Genomic DNA, 25824 nt, shown 5'->3' with positions numbered 1-25824 from the left:
GTTGGCTGGGAATGAGACACAGAAAATGAGGGGTAAGCAGCATTTCCATTTTCTGACTTGGTAGCTACTGTTTATGTACATATTATGAATATGAATAACTGCTGTGCAATCCCTGGATAGAGTGTGAGCATTCTCAGATAAGGCGCATGGCAATCGCCGCCAATTTTTGGCTCTAAGGTTCAATGATTGGTTTAAGTGTGCCCCACACTCACCTCTGCTCATCCTCTGCACCTCCTGTACACTCAATTGCTTTTAAGATAGTTTTGTGGAGCCCTTAAACATAGATGCTCAGTCACTTGGTTTCTTAGACCTTTATTTAAAGGGGTTTCTGGGTCTTCAGACATTGCAGATGGTTCTAGTAGAGGGATGAAGCCCTCCCCACAAAGGGGAAAGAAGGATGGAGAAGTTCTTTGTGATCTGTTGGGAATGGGGTTGGAAAAAACAAAGGGAGACCATGGCAAGTTCCCTGCTACAGAGCTGGGAATGAGACTGGGGGCTTGGATCTCAGGAACAGTAGGAAATGCCTGCATCTACCTCCAGCCTACTTGTCTCGGGAGGAGGAGCCCTTGGTTTAGCACAGGGCGCCTGCTGGAGATGGGGCCTGGGACAGAGCAACAAGTGGAAGGAGGAGTGTTAGAAGAGGAGATCTGTGGAAGCCACAGGAGATGGAAACATGGGGTGCAGCAGGGAAGGCTGCTGCTGGTGTACTGTTGCAACACTGGGGCTGAGACTGGGGGATTGGATCTACGGGAACAGAGCTGCTTCTGTTTTTCAATTCCCAGTTCTTAAAAATAATAATAATAATAATTGTCTTGGCCTGAGACTGTGAATTATCAGTAAACAGCTGCCTTCTTTCTTGACTATGGTGGTCAATTTGCTTAGCATTTTAATATATGGTATCACATAGTCTTGGGCACAGCTATTGCTAGGCTGGTTTTGTAAGTGCTGAAATGGACGAACAAGTTAAATATATTTCACACAGTGTTGCAGCTACCAGGGTGGTGACACACTGAAGAACCAGAGCCAGGCCTGAGCGAGTTCAGGCGCTGAGCATGTGAGCACTTATTTAGAGCACCCTGTCCTTTCTGAGGTGTCCCTTTCTACACATTTAAGCTTCTTCCTCTTATCGTCGCTTACCCTTCATGTTCCCGTGTACTGATGCTCTTGGCTCCCAGGTTCTCAGCATGTTCCTGTGCTGAGTGAGAAATCAATGTTCAAGATGAACAGCATCTGCCTGGGGCCATCTGCTATCTTCCTGATGGACTCCAGGGGTTTAGGAGCAACCTGTGCACTTATCGGGTGTTCTGTCTTGTAGGTAGAGCTTCTGGGAGCAATGCTCTGCTCCAATGATCCAATTGTTCATTGCTTTATTTAAGTAACATTGTTGAGTCCCCCTCCTCTGTACCTGGTCTAGGAGATGGAAATAGAAAAGAGAAGCAAAAACAGCTACGACAAAACTCCTCTCCAAGAATCTCCAGAGAAATGTGTGATGTGGTTTTTCCTTCCCTTTTCTCTCCCTCTCTCCCTCTCTCCCTCTCTCCCTCTCTCCCTCTCTCCCTCCCTCCCTCCCTCCCTCTCTCCCTCCCTCCCTCCCTCCCTCCCTATCCTTTCCTTTCCCTCCCTCTCCCTCTCATCCTTTGCATGTGTCTTTCATGGAGAGTGAGTCTAGAAGCTTGGGCATACTTAGCTACTGCTTGACCACTAAGCTTTATCTCTTGTCTTTTTGTTTTTTTCCACTTTGAGATGGGTCCTCAAATTTGCTCAGGCTAGTCTTGAACTTGTGATCCTGCTGCCTCAGGCTCTTGAGAAGCTGGGTTTTTGACTCTGCACCACTTAGCCTGGCTTGATAAATATTTCTTTTGGAGGGATGTGACAGGATTAGAGAAGCGTAGAAGAGGGCAGATAGGTGGGGCCTGGGGGTGCATTGGGCATTTTCTCTGGAGTGGATGAGGTTGGACATGAGGTCTGAAGCACAAATGATGTAGGCAGGGTGAACTGAGAGGAGCGGAGCAGAAGTGCTGCGGGAAAAGCAGTATGCAAACGCTCAGAGGGCGCCGGAATTCAGAACACCGAGTGACATTTGGTTGGAACGGCTAGACTGAGGTGTAAGTTGACTGGTGGCCTCTGAAGGTCAGGCCGCTGTCTAAGTCATTTGCAGAGACAAATATTGTTATCTTTTCTTGATGCGTAGGTCTCCCTTAATGAAGTCTAGGTCCCTCACTGGATGAAAATTGAAGTTTCTCTTAATGCCAGCAAATGGCAGGTTTGGCTTCTTGATTTCCACCCCACAGTGGCCATCAATGACTGTGTGGTTGGTAGGTAGTGATGCTGGCCACACTACAGTCGGAGGTAAGGTTCCATGCTGGTATTGGTTTTCCAAAGAGCTCCTGGACTTCAGCTCTTGGTGAAGTTTATTTATTTATTTATTTTTTATTTTTATATTTTAACTTCTGTTTGGTCAGTTAATCAAGTACTTCCTTCTTAAAAGAAAAACTCACTGGTTTTCGGTTGGAGGATTTGGGCATATTGCTTCCTGGGAACACCCAGTAGACCTCCTAAACAACCTTGAATGCCCATGGGCTAGCCTGACGGTTGTTAGCGCTCATGGGGTGGGTTAGTCAGCTGGCCAGACTGGCATCTGCAAAGGCAGCGAAGGCTGCAACAGGAAATGCTCTTTTCTTGCGCTGGTTCAAACCAAGACTACTACCCAAGGCCTTTCCTGGCCTGTAGGCCTGGTGCCTAGGATTGTTCCTGGCAGATTCTGGGACTGCGCTAGAGGCTGACAGTGCCGAGATGGTTATAACTTCCTAGAGATGGATCAGAGTACAGTACCGGCACAGAATTCTGCATTCATCTACTGTTGGAGAGGGATGGACATATTTTACACACATCTTGCGTCCTCTGTTTGAACTGCCTGACTTCTCAGGACAACCGGATGTCAGATGTCACAGCTGCTGTTTTTGGTTAGTGACACACACTGTTAATGACTGCAGGATGAGGCTTCTGCCATGCTCCCGGAGGGCACAGCGAAGCCTGTGGTGTTGGCTCACTAAGAGGAGCTCATTCTGGCAGCGTAGCTCTCGGGAAGGAAGGGCTAATGTTAAAAGGGAAGGGCTGAGGTCTGGTGACGGACAGGAGGATGCTGAATTAGGAAGGTGAAAATCAAGGGGACCAGAGCCTGGAGAGATGGCTCAGTAGTTAAGAGCACCGACTGTTCTTCCAGAAGACCAGGGTTCAATTCCCAGCAGCAACAAGGCAACTCACAACTGTCTTTAACTTCAGTTCCTAGGGACCCAACACCCATGCAAAACACCAATGCACATAAAAGCAAACACTAGATTTGCTTAAAACAATAACAGCAACAACTGCATCTGGCGTCTGTGCTGAAATCTGAGTCCCGTATTGCCACCAAAGGTCACACAGAAGCTCAGGGTTGAGGCCACAGCCTGAAGCTTTAGATGATGTCTAGGGTAAAAGCTGCTGCAGAGGGCCATGTCTGGGTTCGTGGTCCAGCTGCAACTGGGTCTTTCTTTGTTGATGTCTGTGGACCACGTCACCTCAGGGGTCCTTAGGAACTATGAGAGATAAAATCAGAGGGCCACGCTGAGATGGCCATACCCTTTGCTGGCCCAGAGAAAGCTGGCCTTGCCTGTCTTGACATTACAGCAAGAGAGCTGGCTCAGACCCTCACGGGAGAGCTGGCCCCAGCACTCAGGAGAGATGGCCCCACCCATCACCTCACCAGAGTGACCTGACCCTGAGGATATGGGGGTAGAGGAGCTGACTCTGCCCCCTGGCCAGCTCAGCTACCATCCAGGCCCACATCTGGGCTTTGGGTTGGCCCACCCTAGCTAGCATCTACCCCATCTAGGACCTGCTGGAGCTCGTGAAAGTATTGGTCCTGTGGAACAGTACCTGCAGGATCTCCATGACTCCAGGTTTGCAGCCATGGGATATGGCAGAGGAGTCCCTGGGAGGATCCAGTGATAACGGTGTACCAGAAACCAGAGGCCTTGAGCCAGACACGTGACTCATTGTAACGAGCATTTGCTAGTAAAGCTGACAGGACAAAAAGGGTGTTCTGTGTGGCACATTGAGGGCCCCAATGCCACCAGGAGGAATAAAGAAGAGGTGTTCAGAGGCAGGAGAGGAGAAGTGAGGGAGGTTTGTTGTTCATGATTTGCTTTGTTCTTGTTTGTTTGTTTGCTTCATTTTGTTTTCTTTTGTGAGGGGGTGCTGCAGAGGTGAGGAGAGGATATGGGGGAGCTGGGAGGTGAGCGGAAATAGGGTGCATGATGTGAAACTCCCAAAGAATCAATAAAGAAGATAAACTTTAAAAACTCAAAGGTATCATAGAGAAGTCTGGGTGCTGACCTAACCATGGTACTGCAGGGGTAGGTGAGGCCACACAAGTGCATGCTTCTTCCTGATTTAATTGTGATAATCAATGTCCAAAAGAAACAACTTTGTTAATTTTTTTGATGTGTAAAATATAAGAGCTGGGAGAAGTCTCATTCTTTCATACTCTGTACCTCACCTATTCACAGGTTCCTTATATACCTCACCCTCACACACCCCTACCTCACCCCCACACACCCCTCCCTACCTCACCCCTAACACACCCCTACCTCACCCCCACACACCACTCCCTACCTCACCCCTCACACACCCCTCCCTACCTCACCCTCACACACCCCTCCCTACCTCACCCTCACACACCCCTCCCTACCTCACCCTCACACACCCCTACCTCACCCCCACACACCCCTCCCTACCTCACCCTCACACACCCCTCCCTACCTCACCCTCACACACCCGTATCTCACCCTCACACACGCCTCCCTACCTCACCCCTCACACCCCCTCCTACCTCACCCCTCACACACCTCTACCTCACCACTCACACACCCCATCTCACCCCTCACACCCCTACCTATCTCACCCCTCACACCCCTACCTCACCACTCACACACCCCTACCTATCTCACCACTCACACCCCTACCTCACCACTCACACACTCCTACCTATCTCACCCCTCACGCCCCTACCTATCTCACCACTCAAACACCCCTACCTATCTCACACTTCACACACACCTAACTACCTCACCCCTCTCACAAACCTACCTACTTCATCCTTTATACCCCTACCTATCTCACCCCTCTAACCCCTACCTCACCACTCACACACCCCTACCTATCTCACCCCTCACACCCCTACCTCACCACTCTCACACCCCTACCTATCTCACCACTCACACCCCTACCTATCTCACCACTCACACCCCTACCCATCTCACCACTCACACCCATACCTCACCACTCACACACCCCTACCTATCTCACCCCTTACACCCCTACCTCACCACTCACACACCCCTAGATATCTTACCCCTCACACCTCTACCTTTCTCACCACTCACACCCCTACCTATCTCACCCCTCACACCCCTACCTCACCACTCACACACCCCTACCTATCTCACACTTCACACACACCTAACTACCTCACCCCTCTCACAAACCTACCTACTTCATCCTTTATACCCCTACCTATCTCACCCCTCACACCCCTACCTCACCCCTCACACACCCCTACCTATCTCACTCCTCACACCCCTACCTATCTCACCCCTCACACCCCTACTATCTCACCACTCACACACCCCTACCTATCTCACCCCTCACACCCCTACTATCTCACCACTCACACACCCCTACCTATCTTACCACTCACACCCCTACCTATCTCACCCCTCACACCCCTACCTATCTTACCACTCACACACCCCTACCTATCTCACTCCTCACACCACTACCTATCTCACCACTCACACCCCTACCTATCTCACCCCTCACACCCCTACCTCACCACTCACACACCCCTACCTATCTCACCCCTCACACCACTACCTATCTCACCCCTCACACCCCTACCTCACCACTCACACACCCCTACCTATCTCACCCCTCACACCCCTACCTATCTCACCCCTCACACCCCTACCTATCTCACCACTCACACCCATACCTATCTCACCACTCACACCCCTACCTCACCACTCTCACACCCCTACCTATCTCACCACTCACACCCCTACCTATCTCACCACTCACACCCCTACCCATCTCACCACTCACACCCATACCTCACCACTCACACACCCCTACCTATCTCACCCCTTACACCCCTACCTCACCACTCACACACCCCTACATATCTTACCCCTCACACCTCTACCTATCTCACCACTCACACCCCTACGTATTTCACCCCTCACACCCCTACCTCAGCACTCACACACCTCTACCTATCTCACACTTCACACACACCTAACTACCTCACCCCTCTCACAAACCTACCTATCTCACCCCTCACACCCCTACCTCACCCCTCACACACCCCTACCTATCTCACCCCTCACACCACTACCTATCTCACCACTCACACCCCTACCTATCTCACTCCTCACACCCCTACCAATCTCACCCCTCACACCCCTACCTCACCACTCACACACCCCTACCTATCTCACCCCTCACACCCCTACCTATTCACCACTCACACACCCCTACCTCACCACTCACACACCCCTACCTATCTCACACTTCACACACACCTAACTACCTCACCCCTCTCACAAACCTACCTACTTCATCCTTTATACCCCTACCTATCTCACCCCTCAAACCCCTACCTCACCCCTCACACACCCCTACCTATCTCACCCTCACACCACTACCTATCTCACCACTCACACCCTTACCTATCTCACCCTTCACACCCCTACCTATCTCACCCCTCACACTCCTACCTCACCCCTCACACCCCTACCTATCTCACCCCTCACACCCCTACCTATCTCACCACTCACACACCCCTACCTCACCACTCACACACCCCTACCTATCTCACACTTCACACACACCTAACTACCTCACCCCTCTTACAAACCTACCTACTTCATCCTTTATACCCCTACCTATCTCACCCCTCATACCCCTACCTCACCCCTCACACAAACCTACCTACCTCACCCCTCACACACCCCTACCTATCTCACCCCTCACACCCCTACTTCACCCCTCACACACCCCTACCTTACCCCCACAAACTCCTTACCTACCTCACCTATTCATGGGTTTTTTACATTAATTTACTCCAAAGGAAGAATGTAGTCAGAGCCACTGCATCTTTGTCGGGCCAAATAGACATACCAGGGCCCCAGAAAGCATGACTTCTAGAAGAAACAGGTCAGGTCCCCAGTAATGGAGGGACCCAGAGAGGAAAAGGGAGGGGAAGAAGGAGAAGGAGGGAGAAGTGGAGGGAGAGAGAGAAGTAAGGGAAGAGACAGAGGGAGGGGAATGGGGGAGAGAAAGGGACAGGAGAGAAGGAAGGGAGGAGACAGAGGGAGGGGTAGGGGAGGGGGAGAGAAGAGGGGGAGAGAGAGAGCAAAGGAAGAGAAGAAAGAGAGGGAGAAGGAAGGAGAAGGGGAGGAGGGGAGGAGGAGGGAGAGGAAGAAGGGGAAGAGAGAGAGGGAGAGGAGGAGGGGAACAGAGAGGGGAGGGAGAAGGAGGACTACTTGAAGAAATTTCAGGCATTGCTCATTTTGGTAGAATTATGTGAATGTCATTGAAGCCTTCTCCACGGTCCTTTCATAACTATATTGGCACCAAGTCATATAGTTTTTAAGGGCTTGGGGAAATCACATTTATCTAAATTAAAGAACAGTTTTCAAAGCCCAACTTAGAAAGTATATTATCTGAGAGAACAGCTCCCCTTTCTATGTGCATGAAATGTCTGGCTACAGCTGGAATCTGCAGCCTGATAGTGTCTTTGACAGTTTCACCAAAGGCTGATGCCTTAGCCAAGGCAAACACAGCTGTAGGAAAGTTTTGCCCGCAATGTCTGTGCCCTCAGCAATTTCCTGCCAGCTGTAGATTTTCAGAAGGTGTTACCTTCTAGAAGATCAACTCAACATGACACGTGGCTCAGGACTAGAATTCACAAGGTGTCTTATTTAGCTGGCTCATCAATTGATTTCACTCACGAACTTTAGGTCATAATGGGTCTATCTTTGACCATTTGAAATCTACGTCATTTATGCTACCTGCACAAATTTCCACTTATGCCAATAATCCTGGCTGAACAGACGTACTTCTGTTGACTTTCGTTCTAAACAAGTGGAAATGGCTCATTCACAATGTTACAATGCTTTCATCAACTTTTCATTAAAATATCACGCTGGGAAAGTAAGTCAATGGTGGGAGGACTGGGGTTTGAAGTAGTTTTGATGTGTGTTCTAGCATTAAGTGATGGCTGTTTTTCTTTTTAACAAACAGCTGTATTTCAGGTGGTAACTGTCACAGTTTGGATCCATCTGGGGGGGGGGACACTGGGAAGTGCTATTGAGTCTAATGGACAGTCCTTAGGCCGTCAAGGGTATGCCTTCTAAGGGACCAAGTGAGGCCAAGTCTCGTTCTCTTTCTCTGATTCCTGGCTCATATGTGTCCGCTCACATGTTATCCTGACACTGTCACTCAGGGGTCTCATCAATGACCCAAAGAGTCCTCCGATCTGGAGCATCCAAGACCATGCACTCAGTAAACATTTTTTTTTGGTGTTGTTGCAAAAGTACCCCACCTCAAGTATTTCAACGTAGCAGTCAATACAGTGGCCATCCTCGTCATCAGATGGCTCTCACCAAGGATGCTAGGAAGGGAGGGAGTCATGCATTAGCATGAGTTTTGGTAAAATTGAATTTGCTTTAAAGATTTGTTTATTTTTATTTTTGTGTATATGGTTGTTTATATATATATGTGTGTGTGTGTGTGCACCATGTGGGTGCCTGGTACTCTGTTGCCACAATGACACCTTTTCAAAAGAATCTGGAAGCAAGGCCCTTCAAGTCAAAGTTCCATGTGGTATGCGTGTTGGAAGGGTTATGGCAGAATTGTGAGAGCGTTCTGGCCAATTTCCTACACAAGAGGAGATGGGGAAAGGAATTGAGGAAGGAAGGGAGACTGGAGAGAAGGCTCAGCATTTAAGAGCACTGGCTGCTCTTCCAGAGGACCCAGGTTCAATCCTCAGCACCCACATGGTAGCTCACCACCAACTGTAATCCAGTCACAGAGGGATCTGACTCCTTCCTCTTGCCTCCGAGGGTACCAGGCACACATAAAGTGCACAGATACACATGCAGGAAAAACACCAATATGTGTAAAATAAAAATAAATAAATATAAAATTAAAAACCCAGAAGTTTAAGAAGAGGAACAACCTTCAACTATTAATCATGCTTTCTTTCTTTCTTTTTTTTTTTGGAAGTGAGCATTGTAACTGTGTTTGTGTTAAAGTTATTGTCTAAACTCACTTCAGTCAATTGCTCATCTCACATTTCTCTCTGTTAATGTCAACATAACAATTACAGTCAACATGTTTTACCCACAGGAAGGCAGCGAGCTGTTTATAGCACAACAGTGTGAAAGCAACGTTTGTTTTCCGAATGTCATGTGTAAGTATTTCTTCGGTCATTTGCAGCGACGGGAGAAAGACAGCATGCTGGAACTCTCTGGCTGTCACCCACCTTGCATAGAAGAATTTACGATGCCCACACATTAGCGTCAGCGGGCACTTTGCTGGTAGCTTTCCTCGGAACCATATCTTTTTATTATAGCTATTTGCAAGCAGTCATTGATACATTTATCATTTCTGGGGTTTAATACAATTGCATCTCGGGCAATCTGAAATCAATAAAGTTTTAGATGGGATGTGCCAAATGGATAATGAAAGTGATTTGGACACATAGACATTTGTAACATTTGGGGAACTCATTCTTGGTGAATAATGTGGAGACTGCGGGCTGTTGTTGCCAGTGTAAACAAGCCCCTGGGTCCTTAAAGAAATAAGTGGGTTATTGGGAGTACCACAGGGAGGCTGTTTTTCTCTTCACCCATAGATTAATACGTAAAGATTCTATTTGAGCATCAGAATGTCCCTGAAGGCCAGTGTTGATCTTCTTTACACACGCGTAGCATAGAATTCTAGTCTTATTTTGCTTTTATTTATTTGTTTTGTGTGTGCACAAATGTGTGTATGCTATGATGTTCAGGTGCGTAGCTCAGAGAACAACTTATGGAGATTTCTTTCCTTCCAGCTTGTGGGTCCCAGGTATTGAACCCAGGTCTTCAGGCTGGCTGGCAAGTGGTTTTACCTGCTGAGCCAACTCACTGGCCCTCAGGATGCCAATGTTACAAGGGCCCCTATATCTATCTGATGGTTGGACACCTAAATTTACAGCCAAGAGGATAAATGACTTCTTCAGGAGCCACCTCCTCACCATCGCTTGATCAAAATCTCCCCATTTCATTCTCTTGCTTTGTCATTTCTATGATCCTTTCAAGACCTCAGAACTCCTCAGGGTTAATTTAAAAGATGCCAAAGCCACAGTAATGGCTTCCACAGTGGAAAAACTGCACAGTGAGTCTTTCCTTTGCTTTCCATGATCACTGAAATTTGCTGGGAAGTTGTCTAAGATCCGTAGGCCAAGGTCATAATGATCTTCCAATAGAGTTGTTAGGAAGGGCAAATAGGTACGGGTGCAAGGCATCTAACGCGTTTACTCCTGAGGCTTCTGCTCTGAGAGCAAGCATCCAGGTGTGTTTGCGGCTAAGGTAGTTTACAGGTGTTGATGCTGATTGACATCCCAGAAGGTCCTAGTCAACACCTTTTGATGCCGTTTTTGCTTTTTTTTTTTTTTTTGGTTTTGTTTTTCTACATTCTTATCTAACCCAACAACTGGGATTTTTTTTTTTTCTTTTTTTCAGTACTGCGGATTGAACCTAGAGTATCCTGCAGGTAAGGCAAGTGTTTTACTTTTGACATAGAGCCCCAGGCCTTAGGTTGTTTAGTGAAAGCAATCTAAAGAAGATAAAAATAATACACGTCATGTGTCGTCACGTGTGTTCCATCCGTGGATCACTTGAAGGGAAGCCTAGGGAATATTTAAGGTTGCAAACTTCAGCCCCACGGTCCTGAAGATTCTTCGCCCATCTTGACAAATACATTTTAAAGAAAGAAGTAGAAATAAGTAATTTTCTGCGGTGTTTTGCAAATGTTTATGATATTACATATTACGTTAGGTGTCAGAAAAAGGGATTTTCTTTATAGTCTAATAAGATGTTTTCAAATATAGTAATTAGAATTGTTTAAACAGCCACAGGCATATCTGTTTTGAATGCAAGAAGTATTTGAATCTTGTGATTGAATTGGTCTTAAAAATTTTTAATCACACATTTGAAGTCCTGAGTACACCCTAGGCATTTACTTGCTTGTGAAAAGTCAGACTATGAATTACACCATTCTGCTCCTCACATTACGTTCACCTTCCATCCCACAAATGATTTGTGAAATTTTGCAGTTACCTAAAAAACATCAATACTATGTTACAAAAGGTACTTAAATATAGATGAGAAAGATAGATGTTTGTCTTCTTAGATACTGATATCAAATAAAGGATGGAATGTCTTTATTTAAAACCAACCCCTCATCCCCCCTCCCTGCAAACAGAACGAGTAAACATCAGTGTGGAGAAAGGCTTCCTTTAACTCTGTTATTCAGTTCAAATGCGTGTTAGGAAAATGTCTGTTCTGCATATAAAATATAGAACAAAAAGGGAATAGTGAATAGAAAAATAAAATATGTAGAGGAGACAAAGATTCTGCACACGTAGCTTTAAAACTCCAACAGGCAACAGTTTTCAGGAGACTATACATTCGATCACTGAAACATAAATTCCCACAGAGTAATATTACACTATAATTTGCCGTAAGAGACTCACCCATTGCAATGAACTCACCAGTCTTTACCACATTAACGTTGGCCTCTAACAGACCAGAGGAAATGGAGTTAAGATTTCACATAAGTATCTTTGCAGCTGAGACTTTTTTGCATTGCAGTGGAATACCTACCGACACCCAGTCAGTTCAGCAGGAGCAAACTCACCACCTTTGTCTCCCACACAGTAGCAGGGTCATAGATGGAAAAGGGCTCTGTTCGGAAGACATTATAGAGCTGGAGATCATTTTAAAAATCTGAAGTAGCGAATAAAAAGTAATGAAAGAAAAGAATCTGGCTTCCTCCCTTCATTACAACACTACAGTAAAAATAAAAAAAATTTTTTTTAAACATGCTTTAGTCAGGAAAACACCCCTTCACTTGCTACAGGACTCAATATAGATTAAGAAAAAAAACCACGTTTTTGGCTGTAGCCTTAGTAAACAACAAATGAAGAAAAATCTGGTCTTCAAGAGGTCTGGAAACTCAGAACACAGACCTTGTCACGTGGACAGTGCCTCCATTCTGCCACAAGACTTAGCAATGAGTAGCTGAGCCCTATTCTGGTGGAAAGAGAAGGACTGACTAGTTCCAGCATCAAAACAAGATAATGAAACCACCGACTGACAAGGAACAGTTAACTCTCCTGAATAATAATGACATCATGTTTGCATATAAGACAGCATCTGCGTTATTGCTCTACTTAGAATAATAATACAGTAAGGAACCCATAACAGACTGCACGTTAAAAACTTAAGGTTCTTTGGTGAAGAATGACAGAAAACAGTATTTGAGCTTTAAAGAAAAATATCTTATCCATGATTTTTCTTTTATCTATTGATCCGTTGGATCCTCTCACAGAGCAGGGAGAGGTACTGAGTGAGTTTCACCATGGCAACAATTGCCACGCCCCCAGCCATCATACACGTGGGCCAGAAGAGAGAATGGAACAGCACATTGGAGCTGTAGAGTTTGGTCAGGATGACACTCTTCTGGTTTCCTTCCGGGTCAGAATAGCAGGGGAAGTGTTGGTGTCTCCTGAAGTTCTCCATGACGACACTCACCAGGGACATAGACTCTTCAAAGTTGTTTCCACACTTAGGGATATAGGAGCACTGTGAAGAGCAAGGTGGAGAGTCACCAAGAGAGCCAGGCGGATAGTAGTCAACCTAGCTTTTTCTGAGAGACAATCACGGTGGTTCACTTTTACATATTTAAACTAAGGTCTCCTAAGACCAGAGAGGTCACATACTGATAAAAGGGATGTTTCAGGATTCCTAGACAAAGTTTGCCTTAGTAACTCCTCTATAAATGACTTAGCTGTTGATTAAAATCTGATTATGAATTGTTTGTTTGATATAACAATCTCACATCACATATGTAGAAAAAGTAAGTAGTGCTTTTTGCTATCGCTAAGAGTGGTGGGTCTTAATTCCCTCTTCTCAAGCAGACTTGTCCAGGGGCTCAGAGGGAAAATCTTCCTGAGTTTTGTCTGCCCATATAATATAAGACATTGTTATAATGTACTGTGATGGTTAATCTTAATTTTCAACTTGACTGGACTTAGAGTCACCACGGAAACACACTTGTGGGAATGTCTGTGGCAGTGTTTCCAGAAAGGTCTATCTCAGGAGGCAGTAACACGGAAGGTAGGTGGCATGTGTCCCTTGGCTGGAGTGCCAGACTGAATGAAAAAAATGGGAGCTGAGCGCAACTCTCCAGTCCTCTCTGCTTCCTGACTGTGGCTACAATGTGATGAGCCACTTACTCCCTCTGCTCACAACCGACGGTGCCTCCCCTAACTGTGACCCACACTGTGACCCCAGGCTGCAGGTCCATCCTTCCTTAGGTCACTTTTGTCAGGAATTTTGTCACAACAAAAGGAAACGTAATTAACACGATGCTAGTATAAAAGAGTAATTTATGAAAATATATTTGTTTTGACCACATGATATTTAACCAAGCTACCTTGGGCATCTTGTTACTATTATGAAAAAGCAAAACAAAACAAAAACCCCAAATCAAATCAAAACAAACAAACAAACAAAAGCCAGCTACAGCTTTGGTGGATCTTGGAGAATTCAGAGAGGCTGAGCAGAGAGGCCTGTGAGGAAAGGGAGGGCCTCCGCTTGCCAAGCGGGCACCTTCCTGCCAGCCAGGGGAACAGAAAGCAGGATGGCAACAGAGTGCACTCTCTGACCTGAGGACCCAACGCTGTTTTGATTGGCTCATCTCACAGAGATCTCTTGTGTTCTGTCCCTTCTACCTCTCTCCCTCTTTTTTCTTTCCACGCCGTCATACGAGGCGGCTTGTGGGTAGTACGTATGCATTGGTATGGATTTGGAGTGGGACCCTGGAATCTGGGAGAGATTTCCATCTATACATCTCACAGGGAGAAAATTACAAACAAGTTAAGTTTCAGCTAGTGCGGCCTTGTCTCTTTGGAACAATTTTTTCTCTGACTTATCAACAGCATCAGGAACTTGTGTAGCTGTAACCATGAGGTTTTTGAGGTTTCTAAATAGCAGAAGTTTCTCTGATTAGTTAAGAATGGAAGATGAGCATTCTGGCAGTGCTTTGGCATGGGGCCGAGGATGAGCTCTGAATGCAGCCCAGTGCCTTATATTCTGACTCAGAACCCTGAGTGTGTGCACGAGCAAGTGCAAGTACACATGATTTTATTTCATTTTGGTAACTCGATTGCCTGGTTTTCAAGCACGAACGTTGTAGATGACAGCGCCGTGTCACAATGGCGTGAAAAGGACGAGCACACCTTTCACCTTGCTTAATATGATGCTCCTGTCGCAGAGATGGTGTCAACACACTTTAAAACGTGACCAGCTGTGAGTCAGTGCCCATTCACGGACACGTGTGAACCCAGTAGTGATGTGGGAGGGTCTTCTGTTTTGTGTTGATTTCATTGGTTAATAAAGAAACTGCCTTGGCCATTTGATAGGCCAGCCCTTAGGTGGGTGGAGTAGACAGAACAGAATGCTGGGAGGAAGAGAGAAGTGAGACAATTGCCATGCCTCTCCTCTCTGGGTCAGACGCGGTGGAGCCAGCCGCCAGGTCAGACATGCTGAATTTTTCCCGGTAAACCACCACTTTGTGGTGCTACACAGATTATTAGAAATGAGTTAATTAAGATGTGAGAATTAGCCAATAAGAGGCTAGAACTAATGGGCCAGGCAGTGTTTAAAAGAATACAATTTGTGTGTTGTTATTTCGGGGCATAAGCTAGCCAGGCGGCTGGGAGCCGCTCATCACTACACAGTAGAGTGCTGGACTTAGCCTGGGGCTGGGGCAGGGAAGAAGGCTGAGAGTATCTCCAGAGAAAGTGATAATTCGGGGTGACAATGGGCCAGGGGCTTCATGGGCTAAGGGTCTGGCCAGCAGGATGGTACCTTTCAAACATCGTGGGACTTTCTGTTCATCGCAAAGCTGTACATGCAGATCAGGGCTTCAAGAGTTTTAGGAAATGTTTCTTGAAGCAAACAATTTTAACAACAACAAAGCAAAGCGAACACAGATAAGCCTTCTATGGCCGGATGCAGGCAGAGCCAATCTGTATTATAAAGTCATCAGGTCTTGGTATGTTTTTGTGCTTACATGGAAGTACTTTCAGTGTCTAACAGAGCTACGTTACAGGAATGATCTCAATAAAATATGGCATGCCATTAAAAATGGAGCTTTTCTTTATTTTCTTCTGCTATGGTGAATCAATTCAACTTACTTTTTTTTTTTTTTTTAAAGAAACATCTGTCAGGCAAATGACAATAATTCTGTCACTAGGTAAGATTCTTCCAAACAAAACAAGATATAAAGTAGCTCTGAGACCATCTGGCAAAGTTGTAATACAGGAGCTTCTTATTCCAGTTTAAAGATGACAGGGCCTGAGAGGTGTAGGTATGGTCTGACTGCACTCCGCACTCGCTTACCCTCAGGAACTCTGTGCCAGGGGCACACACTGGGGCAACACGCAGATGCTAGTGGCCAGAGTCTAGGGTGCTCTGAGCCCACCTGATGTGGTTATCTGCCCCTTTCTGTTTCTGCCCATGAAAACTCTACCATATGTCAGCTGTTCATTTCTTTTTCTTGTCGACAGATCCCTTGTGATAAGGAATGAATGAGGTCGTATAACAAGTTCCTGACTTGAGTTCATGTGGTCCGGTGGCTGTAGGCACGTGGCCCTCAGAACCAATTTCATCTCCGTAATGAGGTTAATCGAGACTTCCCGGCAGCTATCTTTCAGAATTAGATGATGAATATGCATAAGGCCTCCATAAATTTTTATTAGCACATTTTCCTACTAGAATATCACATTTTCCCACATGCTCTTCTGAAGGCTTTAATCGGGTGCCACATACTAAGTTATAGAAGTTCTAAAGAGGGCTGAACAGCTGTGGGGTTCTGACAGGGTCAGCTCGCCTTGTGGCCTTTGGAGATGTGCAGTGAACAGGATTCTACCTTAGGGTGTGGGTGTTTACTTCTGGAGCTCCAGCTTTAGTCCTATGTATTCTCCAGAAGTGAGTATGGATTTAAAGCAAAGATTTAGCTATTGTGCTGTACCCAGATGCTTGCTACAGAAGTAGGTAGAACAAGGAACGACGACTTAATTATCACCTGCCTTCATCATGTATTTGCGGGGTCATTTTATGTGAGTGATCTAGAATACACAGAACACGGTTCAATAAATAATATCTGACTACTATACAATCTACACTTAATTTAGAAATTATAATATGATCATGAGAATAAAGATCTCATCCTTTTTAGGCAATTATTTTATTTAGTGGGTGTGGGTGGGATTGGAAAGATTTAACTTTTAAACTGGGAATGATATATAGCAGAAAGATAGTGATCAAAGTATGTAAATACTGTTACCAGGAGGATGTATTAATTTTTCAGATTGTCAATCAGCACTTTCCTGACTGAGCTGTCTCCCCAGCCTTGTGGTCTCTTATTTTTTTTCTTCATTTTATTTATATTATAGTTTATAGTTTTTCAGATTTTTATGCATTATATTTTTAGCATGTTTACCCCCTTTCTTCAAATCCTCCCAGATCCATTCCCTATTCAATACTCATCTAACTTTGACTCCTCATCTTTTTAATTACTTCTCTTATTTTTTGAGATTATAATAGAATTACAGCATTTCCCTTTCCCTTCTTTCCGCCCAGCCCTCCCATATACCCCTCCTTGGTCTCTTTCAAATGTATGACTTCTTTTTTCATTAATTATTGTTACATGCATATACATATATACATTTATATTTCTAAATACAACCTGCACAATCTGTGTAATGTCACTTGCATGCATGTTTTCAGGACTGACCACATGGTGTTGGATAACCGTGTGCTCTTCCCCTGGGGGAGACGATTTCTCCCCCTCTCAGCATCCCTTAACTGCCTGTGGTTCTTTATTTAAGGTTGAGGCCCCATAGTCTTTCACCATCCATGTTGGCATGTATATTGCTGTCCTTGGTCAGCTCATCTTTGGACAGCTGTGTTAGTAGGACTTCATGGATGCCAATTTTGATATTCCTTGGAGGCACAATCTCAAAGCAAACTCCCTGATCCTCTGACTCCTACAATCTTCCTGCCCCATCTTCTGAGTCTTGGGTGTAGGAATTGTTTTGTAGATGTATCCATTGGGACTGGGGTCCACAACTCTTCGTTATGATTGGTTGTGGTTTTCTGTAATGGTCTCCGTCTGTTGCAAAGTGAAGGTTCCATGATAAGGGATGAGGACTACACTTGTCTGTGGCTTCAACGACAAATGTTTAGAGTGCTCCATGATGCTCCATGATTTGACTAGTTTCCTCCTTGCTGTGCGGATCTTGCGTCCCTTTAGAGAGCTTTTGGTTATCACCCAGGCATGTGTGCCACTACTGCACTCTTAGGGCTATCAAGCCTTGCTGGTCATTGTTGCGGCTCATAGTTGGGTAGAACTGTTGATTATTTCTCTCCTTTGGAAGGTTGCCTGGTGCTTTCCGGTACCAGGAAGCCTAGTCCTCAGGAAGCTTTCAGGTGAATTCTCGCTCAGGGTCCTTTGCATCTGAAATGCATGGAGTTTTCAACAATGCCTTCATTCAACAAAAATAAAGTCCAGTTAGTGCCAGGTATATACTCTTGGACGGTCAGCCAGCCAGAGCCACACACTTAAAGGGAACTAACTCTCCCTGTCTCAGCAGTAGTCAATCCCGTAGTTCTCCCAGGGGATGGAAACTTTGCGACGTACTGCCTGACCCCATGTTGGGATTTTGTCTGGTTTGAGCTTTCCCAGGTCTCATGCATGTTGTCTCGAGTGCTGTGAGCTCATATGTGCAGCCGTCCTGTTTATCCAGGAAGGAATTTCGCTGGAGTCACCTACCACCCCTTGCTCTTACAACCATTTCACTTTCTCTTCTGCAAAAGAGAGAATGTGATAAAGATATTGCATTTGGGGACGAACACTGACGAGATTTGAGAGGTGTGTTGATCTATGGATAAATCATTAGGAGTTGGTTTAACAGTCTCTTCTCCCTACCCCAACCCCTTTTCTTAAGATTCATTCTTGAATCTTTTGTCAGCAAGTTCAGCTACACAGCAGAAGGGGACACTGGAATTCAAGCTACTATATTGGTGCTGGGAATTGAACCCAGGACCTCTGGAAGAGCAGTCAGTGCTTTTAACTACTGAGTCATCGCACAGTCCATAACAGTCTTTTCTTAACCTGGAGTTTTGTTAATAAAACTGGCTTTTCCCCCTAGCCCCTCTGATTTCTGAATGGCAGAAACTTCTTATTAGTAATGAAAATCACAGAGGACATCCATGGCGTAACCTTCTTCTCCTTGCTGTGGAAACTTGATCTTTAGCATCTCCTGGTTGCTTCTTCCCTTATGTGGTCAATGAAGACCCACCAGCCAGATCTTCTCTCCAGTTCTTTGGAACACAACTGAATTTTCCTTCCTTTTGCCTCACTTCCAGGACCTTCTATGTCAACAGAGTTATTTCCATTCTCATGATAGACAGGAAGTTAAAAAAAAAAAACCTACCTGTCGTGTTTCTAGATATGCTTCACTAGGCTCATGTGAAGCAGAGAGACAGGCCGTCATCCTTGAGATGGAAGATGGGGCCAGCAACAGGGGCAGGATCTGGCTGAATAACCTCACTGTCTGCCTCTGCTTTTTCTTTTGCAGTGATGGGGAGGAACCATCGATTCCTTGGGACTTCAAGGAAGTCTTGTGTTTTATTTGTTATTTTATAAGAAAGGAGCTATTGTATTTCAAGAAGAGGTTAGATGTTTAGTGAAATCCAAATACTCATTGAGTCCAAAAAATATGGGGCCAATATAGAAGGTGGCAATATACAAGTATCAAAAACATAAACAATGCAGGGCAGATGTTAGAAAGAAAATACAGCAAGGGTGGGTTGGTGAGATGGCAGAGGAGAGTGCCTAAAGCCTTTCTGAAAAGATGGACCATCACAGAGGCACATCAGAATCTTGCTCTAAAAAGCTCATCAGCTCCCAGGGTACCTTAGTCCATGTGTTCTGAGTTAAACAAACAAAATCACTCATGTGAACACAATGATCTTGGTTTTGAAGTCAGGAAGCCTTGTGTTATTCGGGACTTGTGAGTTCTACACACTTGTGAGGGACAGAGGTGTTGGGAGCATAAACCAGGACCTCCTTTTCTTTCCTCTTCTGAGAACCCTCCTCATGGACCACTTTTTTTTTAAATTTATTTATGTATTTATTAAAGATTTCTGCCTCCTCCCCACCACCACCTCCCATTTCCCTCCCCCAATCAAGTCCCCCTCCCTTGTCAGCCCTAAGAGCAATCAGGGTTCCCTGCCCTGTGGGAAGTCCAAAGACCATCCACCTCCATCCCGGTCTAGTAAGAGGAGTATCCAAACTGCCTAGGCTCCCACAAAGCCAGTACGTGCAGTAGGATCAAAACCCAGTGCCATTGTTCTTGAGTTCTCAGTAGTCCTCATTGTCCGCTATGTTCAGCGAGTCCGGTTTTATCCCATGCTTTTTCTGACCCAGGCCAGCTGGCCTTGGTGAGTTCCCGATAAGTGACAGGTCCTCCCACATGAAGTGTACATGTGTTTGGTCTGGGCTTTCAGCGGATTTTGGACTTGGCAAGCAGGACCGTTGGAAGTGTTTGAGCAAAGCAAGAACAAGGCAGGCCTTGCTGAGTATGACTATTTCCTCCATTTCCGCTCTTTCCAGAGAGGTTCACTTTGGTCATTCTTGCCGAGAGATTACATATTGCACCATTGCTGCCCAGCGTGAAGCAGTGTATTCATTACTGTTCCTGTTGATATGGTAAATCACTCAACAAAAGCATTCTAAGGAAGAAAGGGTTGACTGTGGCTCACAGTCTGAGGGAACAGTCTATTCCAGCAGGGAAAATGGCAGCTGATGGCATTGCATCCACAGCCAGGAAGCAGAAAATGAGGGATGTTTGTGTTCAGAGCTTGCTGTCCCTCAGTGGCCTAGAACTTACAAAGTAGGCTGTGGCTGGCCTGTGAACTCCACTTTTTTCTCCTCAGTGCTGGGATTACAGATGCGGGACACCATATCCTGCTACGTATATGGGTTCCAGGGATCAAAGTCAGGTCCCCATGCTTGTGCAATGAGCACTTGACTGAGCCATAAGTCTGAATTCTTCCTCTGTGCTCTCTCAAGAGCATGTGTTGAATATTTCCTCTTCAGGAGATAGCAAGATAAAGAGTTTTCGATTTTAATGCAGACCTAGCCACTTGGGGAATGCCGGACTTCGGGGAAATTCCTTTTCTGAGCCTCAGTGTTCTAAAGTGAGAATGATGATGGTGTGGTACACAGGGAACTGATGCTGATGCTGATATGTAGAATATCAGCGTTCTGCAGCACCCGGTACAATGTGAGTTCTTGATACAATCTGACTATGATTATTTTAGGAGCAGGAGTAAGCAAGATAATGTTTTGGACATCTTATTACAGTAGTGGTCATGTTCTACATGGTGAGCACTTGGTTGACACCATTTTCCATTTGCTGCTTCAGGTTTATCTTCTCTGGTTTCTGTGACTTGCCAGGGCTCTGCTGAAGACACCACAAAGATCTGACGGCCTGAAAACTTGAAGCTAGGCAAAATATAAGCAGTCAGCCTGCCACTGTCTGCAACCGTGTCTAACTGTCACGATTTGATCAGGGAGAATGCTAATCACATGGTGGGAAGAGGGTGGGGACACCACCAAGCATCTGGCAGTAGAGGGAGGGTCTCTGTGTCATGATCACAACGTCTAGAGCACCCAAGCTGAGAAGCTCTGATCTAGATATATTAGTCTCTGAAATTAGGAGATCCATCGTGCTTATGGGTGACAGAACGAAGAGCCATGCTGAATTTGGAGTTGAGAATATGGCTAATCAATGGACTGCCCCATTGGAAGTAATCATCTTCCTCGTGAAAGTTATGTATAAATGCCATACATGTTTGTATTTATCATACCTATCATATGTCTTTATCAGCATGCATCAAAATGGATATAATCTTTTGTTTCACTACAAACTTCATCTTAAATTCACCTTTCAATGAGTATGTGTGGAGAGTCACTGGTGTTTAGTGGAAAGTTTAACTCCGGAAGGAGATCAGGTCTGGGATGTAAGCAGCAGCCACGGTGAATAAATATTCAGCTGCTGTTTATGGTTCTAGTGACATTCTGGAGGCCGAGGGAAGGAAAAGTCCCAAACCATGCTGAATTAACACTCAACCGCTGTTTGTCATTCTACTGACAGCCTAGTGGCCAGTGACTGAGGGAGGCCAGGCCACTCACAGCTCCCAGAGGCTGACGGTCAACTAAGAGTGCCAAGAGAGCATGCCGGCTTCTCCAATCTAGCCGGCTTCTCCGGTCTGGCAGCTTGAGCTTGCCTGTTGTCAAGAGGCTGTGACTTGGGTTTATTTTTTTTCTTTTTTTTTTTTTCAAATTTATTTATTAAAGATTTCTGCCCCCTCCCCACCACCACCTCCCATTTCCCTCCCCCCTCCCCCAATCAAATCCCCCTCCCTCGTCAGCCCTAAGAGCAATCAGGGTTCCCTGCCCTGTGGGAAGTCCAAGGACCACCCTCCTCCATCCAGGTCTAGTAAGGTGAGCATCCAAACTGCCTAGGCTCCCACAAAGCCATTACGTGCAGTACAGGAATACAATGTGACTTGGGTTTAAAGACTAAAGGGAGAAACTGAAAAGGTATAATCAGATATTTTGAATGTTTTTTTTCCACAAAGATGCAGACGGTTAAGTTGATCCCTCTTGCCCCCTGCTGTCTCAGTTCTAACACCGTAGGCAGTAGCTAGAATCTCAGCAGAAGCATGGCTATTTCTCAGTATATGGGGTTCCTGTTATTCTTGTGAGTTTGGAGGAAGTAGCAGGTAGATGAGGTTGACACTGAGGGTATTTTTTCTCTTTTAAAATTATTAATTATTTTTTTTCATTTATTTTACATTCTGATCACAATTTTACCTCCCTCCTCCCCTCCTTTTCCCCAACCCAAACTCCCTTCAACCCCCTCCCCACCCCACATCCGCTCCTCCTCCTCATTCAGAAAGGGGCAGGCCTCCCATGGAATCAACAAAGCATCGAACACCAAGATGAAGTAGGACCAGGCTCCTTCCCCTGCATAAAGGCTGGGTGAGGTCATCTAACATGGAGAATTGGTCCCCAAAAGCCAGTTCAAGTGCCAGGAAGAGGTCCTGATCCCACTGTCGGGAGCCCCACAAACAGACCAAGCTACACAATTGTCACACACATACAGAGGGCCTAGGTCAGTCCCATGCAGGCTCCCTAGTTGTTGGTCCAGAGTCTGTGAGCTCCCAAGGACTCAGGTCATGACCTTGAACCCCGACTTTTACAGCCCCTCCTTCCTCTCTGGCAGAAGCGAGTGGAAACACTGGAAGAAAACGACATCCACTTAGGCTGAAAGAGGTTTTTATAAAAAAAAAAAAAACACTTTGAAGAGGTTGGAGAGATGGAGATGGCTCAGTGGTTAAGTGATTTACTGCCCTTGTAGAAGATCAGAGTTTGGTTACCAGGACTGGAGTATAGGATGGCTCACAATAACCTGTAACTCAAGTTTCAAGGGACCCGATACCCTTTTCTGGCTTCTATCCGTGCTACATACCTGTGCACACACCTCATCGTCCATATATATATATACACACACACATACATATACACACATATATATGTACATATGTATGTATATATTCAATTAATATGTATGTATGGTATTGTATGTTATAATATATTATACACTATATAAAATATAATATAATATGTATGTATTCAATTAATATGTATATATGTATATATATTCAATTAAAAATATTTATTAAAAACTATGAGAATATGTTTCCTGAAATGTAACGAACTGCTCATTAAGGTAAGACAAGGTAAACAGCTGAAGTGGAACAGGGCTGCAGCTGTTAAGGTCTTCACACAAGCACAAGAATTCCAAGGACAGGAACTAGACTATGATAAGAAACTAGAAACAACCAAAGAAGACCCAAATGAGTACTCTAGAACTGAAAATACATCAGGAGGAGTGTGAAGGCCTGTCTGCTTCTGCCTGTGGTGTTGTGTGCTCGCTCGCAGCCCTTGATGCCAGGGACGTACAGAAGCTGCGGCTTATGGTGGACGCTGGTTGGAATGCAGACAAGGAGGAGGAGTTTTATCAATAAACCTGGAATCTAGGTTTATCACAACTACTGGAGCATGAGGGAAAATATGAGTATTGGCGTAATACTCATTTAGATAAAGTACACACATCTTACCCTTTATTTATTATTATTGGTGAAAACATGTGGATTGATCCTGAAAATGAATTTATTGGAAGTTGGTGCAAAGAAGGAAAATTATAGTATTCAAGATGACACTTGTACTGGCGACTGTTCTCATTATATTCAGCTTGTTTGGGACAATTCCTTCAAAGAAAATGCACTTTTACTCCACGCTCAAGAAATGAACATATTAGATACACAGCCCTTTTCATATGCAATTGTGCACCAGGGCCAACACAACAGGCACCTGGATATGCTGAAGAAGAAAGCAAAGGAGTTTGGCCTGAGCTCCTGAAGCCACAGACCGAGCAAATGGTGAAGAGTCCTCAGAGTCTGGATTAGGTTTCTTCTTGATTGCCATTCCCATGGCCTCCACAATTAACCAGACTGGGAGCTGGGGTATAATACATATCATGACCAAGTCCCATATTACCAGTTTCAGGATTCATCTTGGGAAGTGCCCTGCCCACTTGTGTGTGGTTACTGTGCTTTATTTTCACTGAGGACGGCATGTTTGTGCTTCTGTTATGATAGTTTTAATAGTATATTCAAATTCTAGATGTCTTACTGGGAAAACAGATGCTATTTGACAGTAAAAGATTTTCAACAGAGGAGGAAATGAAAACTGGGGGTGAAAAATGGAGATGAAGGAGAGAGAGCAGAAAGAAGAGAAAGAAGAGGTACATTAAGGGGGAGGAAGACAGCAAGGCTAAGGAGAAGGTGACCCAACATAAGCCCAAAGCAAAAAGCAGAAAAACAACAAAACAAAACATTGAAAAATAGTATGCTGAACTTTGGGAAGAAAATAGACAAATCTCGACTGTAGTGTTTTTTTTGTTTGTTTGTTTGTTTGTTTCTTTTCTATAGTTACTTACCAAATTTAATTTGGAAGATAAGAACAGTAAGAATATGAAACTTGCATTTTACAGAAAATAGCTCTTAGTGACACACAGAGAGAATAAATAATAGGAGTAGCATCAGCAACAAAAAGTTGCCTTAAGATTTTATTATGGTGTCTGATAAAAGAAGGAATATTTATATTTCCATCTTTCTGTGTAGACATTTTATAAGCATTAATGAGTATCTGAAGTATTAATTTAAATGAAACTGTCCATGTACAGTGCTTAGGACCACTCCAAGTTCAGAATAGCCATTTGATATATACTAGCTTGTTTTTATTATTATTATTATAGTTATTGGTAATAATTGCATTTTCCATGTGATATCAAAACATCAAATGTTGTTTATATTTTACATACATTTGTGGAAGTTTTACTTGATACTTGCTCCTCCTGTTAGAAGATAAGCATATACTTTATATTTCATGGTCTGTAATTCATTAGAGACTTTCTGTAATTTTTGTCACACAGCTCCAATAAATGCAAAATTAATTCATTTAAAATGAAGACTACAGCTGCTTTTAAATTTATATGACAAAATACATTTCAAGTTATTACTGATGGTACTCAGCATGTTTTGTAGATGTTCACACATTTATGGGAAAAATAAGTTTACATTAGGATAGTAGGCAATACTATTAAATGAATTGAATAAAATTTTAGCATTGGAAAAAGAAAACATAGTAAGAAAAATTCAGAACTTAGTGGATGAGTCTGGCAATAAACTTTTCAGAATTGAGAAAAGAATTTCTGAAAGGTATAAATCCCTAACAAAGTGATGCAAGAGGAAAAGAGAGGGAAAAAAAAAAAAAGAGGGAGAAATGGACCAGATTCAGTGAGGAAGTCCAGCATCCGGCCACCTGGAGTCCCAGAAGGGAAAGAGGGAGCAAGGGAGAGGTGACACAATGTTTAATGAGATAGCCTGGTAATACTTTCTGTTCCAGAAAATATTAAGGAAGGGGAAGAACTCTGTGAATGCTTGGAAGTCTGAATAGGGTAACTTCTCACTTGGGAGTGTGATAAACTGTAGAAAACCACAGGAAATGATCTTTAAACAGGCGAGACTGCCTCACAGATGCAGCAGTGAAACCGAGGGCTGAGTGATGACAGCATCCTTGCTCATCAAGAGACAATGGAACAAAGGAACGGCCGACCTAGAGACGTGTGCTCCGTGAATGCATCCTCCAAGAAGCAAAGCCCGGGAGAAATGCTTTCATGACAACACAAACCAAGGAAATTCTCCACATCAGACACTGTTCTCGCATCTCTAATGAGAGATTGTTTTTCAG

At 44.6% G+C, this 25824-nt stretch overlaps 1 protein-coding gene across 1 annotated transcript in view; it reads right to left on the bottom strand.

Moving 5' to 3' along the window:
* Positions 1–11402: 11402 nt before the first annotated feature.
* Positions 11403–25824, bottom strand: part of Kcnmb2 (potassium calcium-activated channel subfamily M regulatory beta subunit 2) — a 257948-nt gene continuing 243526 nt past the window's right edge. Inside the window, exon 5 of the mRNA XM_057757021.1 lies at positions 11403–12950. Coding sequence (XP_057613004.1) covers positions 12666–12950 — 285 coding nt within the window. The 3' untranslated portion in view covers positions 11403–12665. The remainder of the gene's footprint in view (positions 12951–25824) is intronic.

The sequence above is a fragment of the Chionomys nivalis genome, chromosome 24 (assembly GCF_950005125.1).
Source record: "Chionomys nivalis chromosome 24, mChiNiv1.1, whole genome shotgun sequence".
NCBI lineage: Eukaryota > Metazoa > Chordata > Mammalia > Rodentia > Cricetidae > Chionomys > Chionomys nivalis.
The sequence above is the reverse complement of the archived record's forward strand: the minus strand, read 5'-3'. Positions and strand labels throughout refer to the sequence as shown.